This window comes from Mesoplodon densirostris, chromosome 1, assembly GCF_025265405.1.
Source record: "Mesoplodon densirostris isolate mMesDen1 chromosome 1, mMesDen1 primary haplotype, whole genome shotgun sequence".
Lineage (NCBI taxonomy): Eukaryota > Metazoa > Chordata > Mammalia > Artiodactyla > Ziphiidae > Mesoplodon > Mesoplodon densirostris.
In genome coordinates this window covers 154,946,206-154,959,825 of record NC_082661.1, presented here as the reverse complement: position 1 = coordinate 154,959,825, position 13,620 = coordinate 154,946,206, and the positions used below count along the sequence as shown (strand labels likewise).

Here is a 13,620-nt window from a genome sequence, read left to right as displayed (position 1 = left end):
TCCTAGTTTAAAGCCAATTAAAGGCAGACATCCTGTCATTTTTTTAGACTTCTATGGATTTGGAACTTAATGTTCATGGAACATTATGTAGGCATAAGCAATGAATTTAACAGCAAAAAAAAAAAAAAAAGAATTTTGCTCTGGAGTATCTTGATAGTTTCAGGGTCATTACGAACTTGTTTCTCCCAGTTTCCTGGGAGAAGTTGAGCATCTAGGGAGACAGTTTATCCCACTGCTGTGTATTATATCTGCAATATAGTTAATATAGAAAGTATATACACTAATATCCCAAAAGGGGATTTTAAAAACCTAAGAAAGGCTGTACAGACTTGTGTTCTTAGGTTATTCCTCTTCACCCTTAGACAACTTAGGGAGTAACTGCTGTGCCCTTAGTACAGTTTTATCTGTAGAGGAACACGTATTAGATGAGCTAGAATTCTCAGCAAGTCTGGTTTTGTCCACCATTGCACAGATACGTTTCCTCTGCCTGGACCCATGCCATTCTGGCCATTCTGGGCATTCAAGGGCATCAGACCAGGCTTGTATATTTATTTTTCTACATAAATGAGATTCTTTAATGAATCATTCAACTGCTTCCTTTTTCAGTTACTAATATATCATGGGTACCTTTCCTCACAATACGTACAAGGTTAACCTAATTCTATTTTTTTATTCAAAATATAGTTGACATACAATATTACATTAATTTCAGGTGTACTACATAGTGATTTGACATTTGCATGCACTGTGAAATGATCACCGCAATAAGTCTGGTAACCATCTGTTCCCGTACAAAGTTATTACAGTATTATTGACCATAGTCCTTATGCTGTTGCATTACATTCCTGTGACATTTATTTTTTAACTAGAGGTTTGTACCTCTTAATCCCCTTCACCTATTCCCCCCTCCCACTGCTATCCTAATTCTTTCTAATGCTGTATCAGATTCCACTGTATGGATACAACAGAATTAATTTAACCACTGCCTTTTGATACCTTTTAGTTATCCTCAGTTCTTTTTTTTTGCTGTTGTGAATAATGCTTCAATGAAATTCTTTTTTTCAAAATACTTTTAAAATAGATTTATTTATTTTTATTTACTTTTCTTTGGCTGCGTTGGGTCTTTGTTGCTGCGCGTGGGCTTTCTCTAGTTGCGGTGAGCGGGGGCTATTCTTCGTCATGGTGCGGGGGCTTCTCGTTGCGGTGGCTTCTCTTGTTGTGGAGCACGGACTCTAGGCACGTGGGCTTCAGTAGCTGTGGCACAGGGGCTCAGTAGTTGTGGCTCTCGGGCTCCAGAGTGCAGGCTTAGCAGTTGCGGCGCACGGGCTTAGTTGCTCTGCGGCATGTGGGATCTTCCCAGACCAGGATTTGAACCCATGTCACCTGCATTGGCAGGCGGATTCTTAACCACTGTGCCACCAGGGAAGTCCTGCAATGAAATTCTTGGACATATTACTTGACTACTTGTATAGGTACAACAAGACAATGGGTTTAAAGAGTTAGAATAGCTGGGTTAAAAGGTATATGCATTTAAAATTTTGATAGCTACCAGCAGGAATATACCAAGGACATGGGGGTAGAAGGAGTCCACCCCAGGTATAGGCAGTGAGGGAGTACATCATCTGCTGAGAATTTAAGGACAATAATAAAATCAATGGGTGTTTGCTTTTTATTATCACCATGTGCTGCCAGTGATAAAGTTAGAGTAATGCTTAGGGGTGTGTATGGATTCCATTAGAGCTGACTTCGGGGGTATATTGTGATTCCCCAACCTTATGGCACTACGTATTCCTGATTCCTGTTTACTGATTCCTAAACAGTACATTAGAATTAAAGAATGATAGCACAATGATTTTAGAGACTATGAAACAGAACTTGACTTACTTCAATTCTGTTATTCTATGTGACTTTTTGGAGTTTTGTGTTTAAATTTAAAACAGTGAAGCAGAGTGCAAATTGCAAAGTGTGATATTTCTGATCGGTAATTGCAAGTTTTAGTTCGTACAGGAAATATTTTATTGCACTTGAATAATACTTTAAAAATTGAAATTTATCTTTCTTGTAAGTTGTTACTTGTTTATTTTAAAGCTACAGAATGAGTCAAGGAAATAATGATTGTTCCTGACTCTTACACATTATTACTGAAGCTAATTTTGCCATAAAAATGAGGGAGGTTAAAAAATGATCAGCTCCGGGTGTCAAAAACACAAAGTGTGCCACTGAATTCTGACATATTGCCTTCTACAAAGATGGCATTCTTCCGTACATCTTCCAATGGTGTCTGAGAGAGTCTGCTTAAGGGAGAAATCTTTCAAATGTTGTTAGAAATAAGGCCTATAGTAAGAAAGAAAACACCCACCAGCTGAAAAATGTCTTTCCAGCTCTCCCTCCTCATCTGCTGCCTTTATTTTAGGATTGTGTCTTAGCCTATTCGAGCTATTATAACAAAATGCCACAGACTAGGTGGCTTATAAACAATAGAAATTTACTTCTCACAGTTCTGGAGGTTGGGGAGTCCAAAATGATGGCCCTGGCAGATTCAGTGTCTAGTGAGAGCTTGCTTCCTGATTCATTGATTGTGCCTTCTCACTGTGTCCTCATATGGTGGAAGGGGCAAAGGAGCTCTCTGGGGCTCCTTTATAAGTGCACTAATTCCATTGATTAGGGCTCCACCCTCATGACCTAATCACATCTCAAAGGCCCCACCTCCTAATACCATCACCATATGAATTTTAGGGACACACAAGCATCAGATAGCAGCAGATTGCTTAGTTTCATCAAGGTTGCAAAGGTAGGTAAGCTTCCCCAAGATGAGAGACAGTGGGAGGGGAGATAGAGACAACTCTGTGAATGGGTTTGGAGGCAAGCCTTCCTCACTAGCTTGTCCTTTTGGGCAAGTTACTTTACTTCTCTGTGCCTTAGTTTCCCCAGCTGTAAAATAACAACAATGTATTGAGCACATAGTATTGTTTTATTTTATTTATTTATTTATTTTTGGCTGCGTTAGGTCTTTGTTGCTGCGCGCAGGCTTTCTCTAGTTGTGGCGAGTGGGGGCTACTCTTCGTTATGGTGTGCAGGCTTCTCATTGCGGTGGATTCTCTCGTTGTGGAGCACGGGCTCTAGGCTCAAGGGCTTCAGTAGTTGTGGCACGTGGGCTCAGTAGTTGTGGCTCACGGGCTCTAGAGTGCAGGCTCAGTAGTTGTGGCGCGTGGGCTTAGTTGCTCCACGGCATGTGGGATATTCCCAGTCCAGGGCTCGAACCCGTGTCCCCTGCATGGGCAGGCAGATTCTTAACCACTGTACCACCAGGGAAGTCCCAAGCACATAGTATTGTTGTAATGATTAATGAACTAATTTTCATAAAGCACTTTAAACATTATCTGACCAATGTGTTTATTATTATCCTTGTCTACTAAGGGTCAGGCATGCCGCTAGGCATGAGAGATAGAATCTTTTTAATTGCCTTAAAAATCCTTCAAACTATTCACTATTATCCACATTTTACAGTTCTTGTTATGTGAGTCGCCGAAGGTTATACTGCTAGTCAGCAATAGAGATGAGAATCTAACCAAGACCTCAACTCCACAACCTGGGCTCTGCAAATGATGGAATATCAGCAATTTTATACTTTGAAGCTGAAACCAAATCACCTCACTCCATGCAGTGCTCTGGGCTAAATATCCTGAACAAAATACCTTGACTTCTTTTACAGTTTGAGCAATCTGTAAATTAAGGGTTTACCCTAATTCTAGAGAATGTTGGAAACCTTAATGATTGCCCCTAAAGAGAGATGATCTATCTCTCAAAGGAAGTTAATTAGAAAGAGAACATCTGTTTGAAAAAGAGTTTTATATTAATACTGCGAGTTATCTTTTGAGTAAAAAGCCACCAGTTTGGAACATATATCTAAGCTATCTATAAGGATTTACATTTTAAAATTAAGGAAATTAAGTATGGGATATAAAATGTAGATAACATATATGTGAAAAAATACTGTGTAGATGGAAAGAGTGCTGACTCAGTGATTCAGTTTCTGGGCTTCAAGTCAGCCCCCACTACCTAAACCACTTCTCTCTGGGCCTTGGTTTCCTCATGGGAAAATGAGTAGGTTGAACTGGATGACCTTTAAGGTATCTAATCATGCTAAGTTTCTTTCCACAATCAGGGGACATGCTATTTCACATTCTATTTAGTGGTTGCTCAATGATGGGGGAGTACCAGGATTTTGGGGAATTACCAGAATTCACGGATACAAAACATATGAAGAAAAAAAGCTACATATTTATTTAACCAAGAGAGGATTAATATCCTTAATCTCTAAAAAGATTTTTTAAAATATTTAAGAAATGATGACCACCTTACTAGAAAAGTAGGCAAAGTAGGTGACTTATGAAAGAAAAACTGTAAGTGGTCAACAAAGAGATGAATTTTAATTTTCACTAGTCAAAAATGAAATGCAAATGAAAACAGATCAAACTGGCAAATATTCTACCCAATGATGGCAGTGTGATAAAATGAAAACTCTCATATATTACATATGGAGTACCAATTTGTCCAAGTTTTTCATCTTTCTTGTTCCAGTAATTGTGCTCACACCTATTTATACTAAAGAAATAATTGTATATTTGTTCAAATTTATTTTTTAAATGTTCACTCAGTGTTATTATAGTAAAAATTAGAAACAATTTAAACAATAGTCAGTTGGTTCAGTAAATAATGCTATGTTCATATAATGAAATATGACAGTCATTAAAATTATGTTCAAAGGATTTCAATGATATAATAAATATTTATGATGTAAAAGTTAAATAAAAAAAGCAAGATGCCAAACTATATATAAAGTACGATATTAGTTTTGACCAAAAAAATGACACACTGAAAAAACGAAACAGGAAAAGGTACACTAATATCTCACAGCTTTTGGTTTTAGGTGGTAGCTGCATTTCTCCTTTAGGTCGTTTAGATAGTTCAGTAGTTTTGAAATGTTCCATAACATGTATTAACTACTTTTATAATCAGGAAAAAAAGGTATGTAGAGATGATTCAGACAAAATGAAGGGAAGAGTTAGCCAAAGTGAGGAGGCCATCTTCAGTCTGATTGGATCAGCAAATAAGGGAGGAAATGTTGCTCACTACTAATGGTTTGAGTATGTGTGTTGAGTGATGGTGGTGGTTGTGGTGGTGGTGGTTGTGGTGGGGGTGGGTGTGATGAGGGAACCCTGGGATATGATGGTTTTCTTCGTTACAGATGGTGCTTTAGAGCTGGGAGGTACCATGGGCTTGGTGGAGGTCTACTCAGGTATCAGGTAGATTTCATATTTTCACAGTAAGTAAAGATCAGACGGAGCTACTTTAAGTCTAAGGGGAAAACATAAAATCTGAAAGTAGAAACTCTTCTCTACCCCTTCACCTTTTCAGACAAAAAGAAAGACCCCCAGGGCCAAGGGTCTTCCTCATTCTCAGAGTTGCTTTGATTTGTGATCTGGTTTTATGTGGGTAGTCCATTTTCACCCTTGAGTTTCTTTTCTTTCTTTCATTTTTTTAAAGTTATTTTCATTATTACTTTTTGCTGTTTTGCAAAGAGCGAATTCTGCAGAATTGGGGCAAGGAGGGCCAAGAGAAGTTAATGAACGTAGTTATACCAGTTAGGAAGTTCACATAATCTCAAAGTAACTTCAAGAGTATCCTTTGACTAGAATACTTTCTAGCCATGGCCCTTACTTCCCAGGGGCAGATGGTGATGCCTTATTGAGATGCAGGTAGAGCTTGTACTTGAAACTCAAGGCTTTCTCTTTATGACTTGGCTGGGAATCCTCACCTTTTTCTCCTCTATCTCCCTTCCACCAGGAGGCAGGCTATAAGCCTTTGCACTGTCTACCTTTATGTCACTTATTTGATGCATCAACATTCCTTCAAATAGTTGAACAAGTCACTGAGGCGCAAAGTATACTTTATATTTTTCAGTGATACTTTTCTTCATTTTCTCTAAAACTAAAGATGAGAATGAAACCACAGCTTGGACAAAATGCTATAGAAAACAAAAGTTCCCACCCTTTAAAACTTTTATCATGAAAAAATTTGAATATATATAAAAATAGTGAGAATAGACTAACATACCCCCATGTACCATCATTCAACATCAACAGTTCTCAATATTTTCCCAGTCTTATTTCATCCATCATCCTTAGTTTTTTTTTTCTTTTCTGGAATAATCTAAAATAAATCCCAGACATCATATTCATTTCAGCTGTCTGATAAGGACTTTAAAAATGTATATGACTGGGCTTCCCTGGTGGCACAGTGGTTAAGAATCCACCTGCCAATGCAGGGGACACAGGTTCGAGCCCTGGTCTGGGAAGATCCCACATGCCGCGGAGCAACTGGGCCTGTGCGCCACAATTACTGAGCCTGTGCGTCTGGAGCCTGTGCTCTGCAACAAGAGAGGCCACGATAGTGAGAGGCCCGCACACCGCAATGAAGAGTGGCCCCCACTTCCCACAACTAGAGAAAGCCCTCGCACAGAAACGAAGACCCAACACAGCCATAAATAAATAAATTTAAAAAAAATCCACCTGCCAATGCAGGGGACATGGGTTCAAACCCTGGTCTGGGAAGATCCCACATGCCGCAAAGCAACTAAGCCCGTGCGCCGCAACTACTGAGTCTGTGCTCTAGGGCCCGTGAGCCACAACTAGTAGCCCGCATGCCACAACTACTGAAGCCCGTGCGCCTAGAGCCCATGCTCTGCAACAAGAGAAGCCACTGCAATGAGAAGCCTGCGTACCGCAATGAAGAGTAGCCTCTGTTCGCCGCAACTAGAGAAAGCCCATATGCAGCAACAAAGACCCAACGCAGCCAAAAATAAATTAAAAAAATAAATATATTTAAAAAAAGTATATGACTACAATGTGATTATCACCTAACAAAATTAGCAATAGTTCCTTAATGTCATCAAACACCCAGGCCGTATTTAAACTTCTTTGAATATCTAAAAAAATATAGAAAAGACTTCAAAAACTCTCTAATGAGGAAGAAAAAGAGAGAAGGGCTTAGGACATTTGTGAGAGGAGGCATAATTACTCAGCTTAGCTTGTCCCTTAAAAAAGAACCAGAAGCCAGAGATAGTGCTTCTAGGAATTTTAAACAAATTCAGCTGTTCATATATAGAAAATTCTTGTCTTGGACACGATGGGGGCTCATAGATATTCTCTAGCCTAAAGGGCCCTCAGATCAGCCTTTTCTGCCTTTTCAAGCCAAATTTAAAAAACAAAGGAACATACACAAAGCGCTTCAAAATTGTACACAGAACTCATGCTTTTTTTTTTTTTTTTTTTTTTTTTTTGCGGTACGCGGGCCTCTCACTGCTGTGGCCGCTCCCATTGCAGAGCACAGGCTCTGGACGCCCAGGCTCAGCGGCCATGGCTCACAGGCCCACCCGCTCTGCGGCATGTGGGATCCTCCCGGACCGGGGCACGAACCCGTGTCGCCTGCATCAGCAGGCGGACTCTCAACCACTGCGCCACCAGGGAAGCCCAGAACTCATGCTTTTAAAATGTGTTTTATTTTATTTTAATTTTATTTTAAAATGCACAGAAGCAAGGAGAAGAAAATGAGAATCAGCTACAATCTCAGGACCATAGACAATTCATCTGAACATGTTGGTATATATACTGCTCTAGACGTTTTCATAACTGTGGAATCACACTGTACATATTTTGAAAACTGCTTTTATCCCATTCAGCATAGGGACCCTTTTCCTGTGTCAGTTAAGTTAATATACTTGTACTCTGTTATTTTAAAGCATATTGATTACAGGAATAAACTAATTAGTTTATCCAAGAACCACCTGTTCTTGAATAATTTTTTTCCCATTATAAACAACGTAGACAAGAATATGTGTGTAACTAAATATTTCATGTCAAAGTTTGTGGAAGAATAAGAATTCTCCTCGCTGCCATCCTTCTTCACTTCTCACTCATTCTCATCCCATATAATGTAGCCAGATTCCCCTTGGTTCTCCTGGAATCTCTCTGGCACCCCGATCTGAAATACCACACTGTCCCCTTGTCTCACAGACCTGTCTCTCCTCCAGTGTTTGTTTCCTGTTTGCCAGTGGCTCCCTCCGAGGCCCCCAGGCCTCACAATCATCTCACTTTGGGCCTGCAAGTCAGCTCTAGCTCTAATAATCTTACAACAACCCTTCAAGGTAAATAGATAAATAACAGATACTTCTATAGTACTTACTCTGTGCCAGATACCATTCTATGTGCTTTACATTCACTTACCCATTTCTTCCCATACAACAACCTTGTATGATACAAGCCCAGATTCTAGAGTCTTAAATGGTGCTCTGGGCTGTTGCCTGGCTGACTAGCCTTGTTTTTGACTCTGAACTTGGACCAAATTGAGAACTCTAGACCTGTGGAGGCAATCCAGTTACTGTGCTCATGGGAGTGGAAGGGACCATTCAGGGTAGGGTGGGTGGGACAGAGGAGGGGAAGGGTGCCAGGGTCCCTGCTTGGCCTGGGGTCAGGGGGGCAGGGCTCCTGGCTCAAAGAGGCCTCAGGGCTTAGTGATATTCCATTTAAATTCAAATATAATGGTATTAAATATGCTTTAGGTTTAGGAGTGTAAATACTGCTTAGAACCTTGACTCTGGAGAACAGTAATAAAAGCTGCAAACCAGCGTCTTGCAAGCAAACTTTCAGAATTAAATCCACTTGGAATACAGATGATCTGTGTATAAAAATAAACTGATTTAAAAGTGATTTCTTTTTGTGATTCAGAGGAGAAATTTAATCACTATTTGTGGCAATTAGAAATGAGCTAAGGGGAATTACTGAAGTAGCGTTGAGAATTAGTGAAATGAACTCTTGCAAGATGAAAAACTTACGATAAAATATTCCTTGAGAAGATGTTCCCTGCAAAGGCAGTAACCTTATTTTTAAAAATACTTTTTCCTGAAGTTTAATCTTCATACAGAAAAGTGAACACATCATAGGTCTGTAGCTTGAAGAATTTTCACAAACTGAACACACTTGTGGAACCAGTTTCCGAATCAAGACACAACACACTTCTTGTAAATATCAAGAACTCCTTATTTGTACGAGGAGAATCGGAGTAGGGACCTGTTTGGAAGGGATGGCCGGAAAAAGTGTCTCGAAACTGGGTTTGCTTAGGAAGCATGGTTTTACTTGAGGTGCCCTGGGTAGGGCAATGGGAATTATGGGGTGTGGGTGACACGTGGAGCTGCTGCAGCTTTGGGGTCACCCTCTGTTTAGGTCTAACTTTGCCTCTGCCATTGCCTCACATTGTGACTGTGACAGGACTCCCCACCCCCTGAAGTCTCTGCAGTTGTGAAATGTTGATCTCCATGCGGACAGAAGCCAGCTTGCTCACTGTTACGCTCTCAGGACCTGATACGGTGCCTGCCACACAGGAAGCCCCAAACAACCGTTTTTTAAAAATGAAGAAAACAACTAATGAATAATGTATACAGCCCTTAGAAGATGCTCAATAATGTAAATAAAAGTCACAAAATGACCCATTGATCCAGTAATGCCATATTCGTAAATGTATTCCCCAAGAAAATTTTTTCACGTAAAAGTAACTTCTATAAATGAATATATTTTTATATATAAAATAACACTTGTTAATTATTGTTAAATATTGAAACTAACTCAAAAACTGCTAGCAGTGGGGAACAGCTGTGCAATTATGAATTGTTGAAACATTGAAAGCTATTTAGCTAAAACCTGGCAAGTATGTTGATTATGTTGAAATAGAAAGTTTTTTAAATTGGAAAAAATGTTTAGAAGATATATACAAGTGTATATCTATTACAGAAAGAAAACTGAATGACAATTTGGACTGATAAAGCTTAGAAGTGGCTATAGTTTTCCTCTACTAAGTTGCTTAAGTTTTTTTGAATTGATTCTCTTTCTCCAGAAGAAAAAGAAACGAAGTGAAGCACCCACTCCCCTACCACCACCCCAGGGCCCCCAGTACGTGGAGCCCCGCATACCGAGCAGGGCCTGCTCTTGCTGTGGTGTCCCTGCCAGGCTGCAAAAGTGTTGTTGAGAGAAGGCGCTGGCGGGAGTTGCTGAGCGGCACAATGATTTCCTAATCATCTAAGTGTGTTAGATTCACGGCAGAAGCAATTTCCTTAATGAATGAATTGGCTGCTGCCAGTATAAGTCCTTTGCCCAAAAACTCTTACAAGAAGGATGACATTTAGATGTATTCTTTATCACTGACAGGCTATCCCTGGCAGCTGGCTGCCATGGGCTCATCTTTTTAAAAAAATATCAGGGTTTTATCAGCATTTTGAAGTAAGCCACAGATTCAATCGAAGCCCAGGTAACCTAAAATCTGCAATAATAATAATCAGTCAATGAAAGTCATAATTTCATCTTAGTTTTATTTTATGCTCTATCATTGTTTTCACTTTTAATTTATTTTATTTATTTATTTATTTATTGCGGTACGCGGGCCTCTCACTGTTGTGGCCTCTCCCGTTGCTGAGCACAGGCTCCGGACGCGCAGGCTCAGCGGCCATGGCTCACGGGCCCAGCCGCTCCTCAGCATGTGGGATCTTCCTGGACCGGGACACGAACCCGTGTTCCCTGCATCAGCAGGCGGACTCTCAACCACTGCGCCACCAGGAAAGCCCTATTTTTTGTTAGTTTTATTATTTTTTATTTTTGGCTGTGCCACACGGCTTATGGGATCTTAGTTCCCTGAACAGGGATTGAACCTGGGCCTTGGCAGTGAAAGCACCAAGCCCTAACCTCTGGACCACCAGGGAATTCTCTGTTTTTTTATTTTATAAATTATTATTGTTATCATTTTGTGCTCTATCATTCTGAAGGGGCTTTCTCACAAGACAATCAAGGGAGTATTCTCAAATGTACAACGTCTTGTAAAAGTACAAGCATAAATTATTGCTGTGTTATAATTTCCATATGAAGATGTGAGTCTTCAGATAGGGTCTGGGCGAATATTTGACGTCCCAGCCCCCATGCTTGAACATTCAATATTTGGCATTTTAAATAAATAGTAGTAGAAGTTGAAAAGTATGGTGCCTGCCCACAGATCCCATGTGCCAGGTTCTGTGCTAAGCCAGACTCTCCACATACTGAATTGTTATAACAATTCCATCAAGAATGTGCTTTTCTTATTTTCATTTTTATGAAGAAACCAAGTCTCAGAGAAGTTAAATAACTTGGCCAAGGTCACCCAGCTTATGTGTGGTAAAAATGAATTTGTGAAAATCATGTGAATTATTTAGTTGATTAACTCATTTGTAAAGGCTATTATGTCTAATTAAACAGAGACTGTAGGTGGACAAAGGTAATAATGTCTTGGAGGGGAATGTCTGGATTTAGAGGAGTGATTTTAAAAATTACCTTTTGAAGGAGACCTATCCTATGTGTCTATCCTACGTTACATGTGATCTGTCAGGAAGATTGCCAATGGAGGAGGTTATAAGCCCAGATTGTATTAATAACCTTTACTTTGAAATTTGGTCCAAAAGACCTTTCCTTCGTCTGAAGCTGGGATGGCCCTGTGATGACGTCCCTTGGCAGACGGGACACCGTCTCCAAGGCTGATCTCATTGTCTGGAGCTCTTTCACCTGCAGTGAATGAGAATTTATTTGACCCTTTCAAGAAATTCAGATTCCGTCATATTTATGTGGCCTGGTTTAAGTGACAGGCACCGAATACGGTTGCTTTTAAGCAAGTTATTTTGTTTAACCAGGGGCCTAACAGAGTTCCTGATTACATAGGTAGCTGTTCAGAAAAGAAAGAAACAATTTTATCCTCACAACATCTCTGACAAGTGGTTCCTAAATCTATCACAATCTTGCGGATGAGTAAAGCGAGGCTTGGAGATTAAGCAAAGTGCTCAAAGCCATGTCGTTGTATAGGTAATGGAGTCTGATTTCAGATGCCGAAAATGCCAAGGACAGTGCCCTTTCCATTATATCTATAGCCAATTTTTGGAAAAACCTCAAGGGAAAAACCACAGCAGATTTTTAGAGTTCTGGTGATTTCTTCTCTCTGACCTCAGCACAAATTCCCACATAAACCAAGGACTGGCTGATGAATCAATAAATAAGTGCTTCTGTTATGTGTGGCTCATCACATTGCTCTTTCTTGCAGTTCCCAAAGTGGCTGGGATCCATTAGAGACTGAAGTGGCAGAGACCACTGTCGGCTGTGGTCTCCACTTCTTGGAGCAGAAGCCAAGAGAGAGCAGTCTGAATATGTCTCATTCACACATCAGGTTGCTATTGTGGTCGTTTTCATGTTGCCACCAGAGCAACTGCTTGTGTTTTTATCCGTGGGTTGATTTTAGAGATCAGGTCAGCTTCTGCTTCTTGACTGGGTGGGGTCGTGGGTACGGGGTATAACAGATCCAAGCTTTCCCCGCCGAGGTTAAGAGTGGCTTAGACAAGGGGGGAGTTCCACTGAGGTGGACCCCCTGATTAATCAGTTTGCCAATGAGGAAGTTCCCCCATCAGCAAAAAAGGGAAAAAAGACTCAAGTTCTCCCCTTCTTTTTCTTTTTCCAGTTGAAGACCAGCCTTTGGAGGTTTCCAAAGTAGATGGTGCATCTCCCTTGGATGGACTGCATGAAGTAACATTCTGCAAATTGCTGTCAGAGGTCCTAAGAACACAAATCCATCTGGTTTCCATTCCTCGCTGTTGAATGGCGTTTGCTTCAGCAGCCCACTGAGGGCTCTTTTCCTCGGAATTCTGAACTTGTAACTAGGAATCAGAGCTGGGAAGATGCTGAGTTCCATCAAGTGTGTGTTGGTGGGAGATTCTGCCGTGGGGAAAACCTCTCTGTTAGTGCGCTTCACCTCAGAGACCTTCCCAGAGGCCTACAAGCCCACAGTGTATGAAAATACAGGTGTAGACGTCTTCATGGATGGCATCCAGATCAGCCTGGGCCTCTGGGACACAGCTGGCAATGATGCCTTCAGGAGTATCCGCCCTCTGTCCTACCAGCAGGCAGACGTGGTGCTGATGTGCTACTCCGTGGCCAACCATAACTCCTTCCTGAACCTGAAGAACAAGTGGATTGGTGAAGTCAGGAGCAACCTGCCCTGCACCCCCGTGCTGGTGGTGGCCACCCAGACTGACCAGCGGGAGGTGGGGCCCCACAGGGCTTCCTGCGTCAACGCCATAGAAGGAAAGAGACTGGCCCAGGAGGTGAGAGCCAAGGGCTACCTGGAGTGCTCAGCCCTCAGCAACCGGGGGGTACAGCAGGTATTTGAGTGTGCCGTCCGGACTGCCATCAACCAGGCCAGGAGACGCAACAGAAGGAGGTTCTTCTCTGTTAACGAGTGCAAGATCCTCTAAACCCCAAAGATTCCACCCAGCAGTCACTTACCACAAAGACTAACTGGCACAGGGAGAGCAGGCAAGCCAGCAAGCGTCGATGCTCCTTCTGGGCACAGCCTGAACAGCCTGAAACAGCATGAGCAGCAGCAGGAAAGCTTTCGGATACAGTTGTTGATGAGACTTGGCTACTGGATGTTTTTACGAAATACACTCTACAAAAGAACTCTTTGCCCAGTACAGTTAGAAGATCCCTTGGGAAACTGTAATGA

At 41.2% G+C, this 13,620-nt stretch overlaps 1 protein-coding gene across 1 annotated transcript; it reads left to right on the top strand.

Moving 5' to 3' along the window:
- The first annotated feature begins 12,793 nt into the window (after nucleotides 1–12,793).
- Nucleotides 12,794–13,369, top strand: RHOH (ras homolog family member H). Its single transcript, XM_060091538.1, has one exon. It carries the CDS (start codon nucleotides 12,794–12,796, stop codon nucleotides 13,367–13,369), a length of 576 nt encoding a protein of 191 aa, XP_059947521.1.
- Nucleotides 13,370–13,620: the final 251 nt, after the last annotated feature.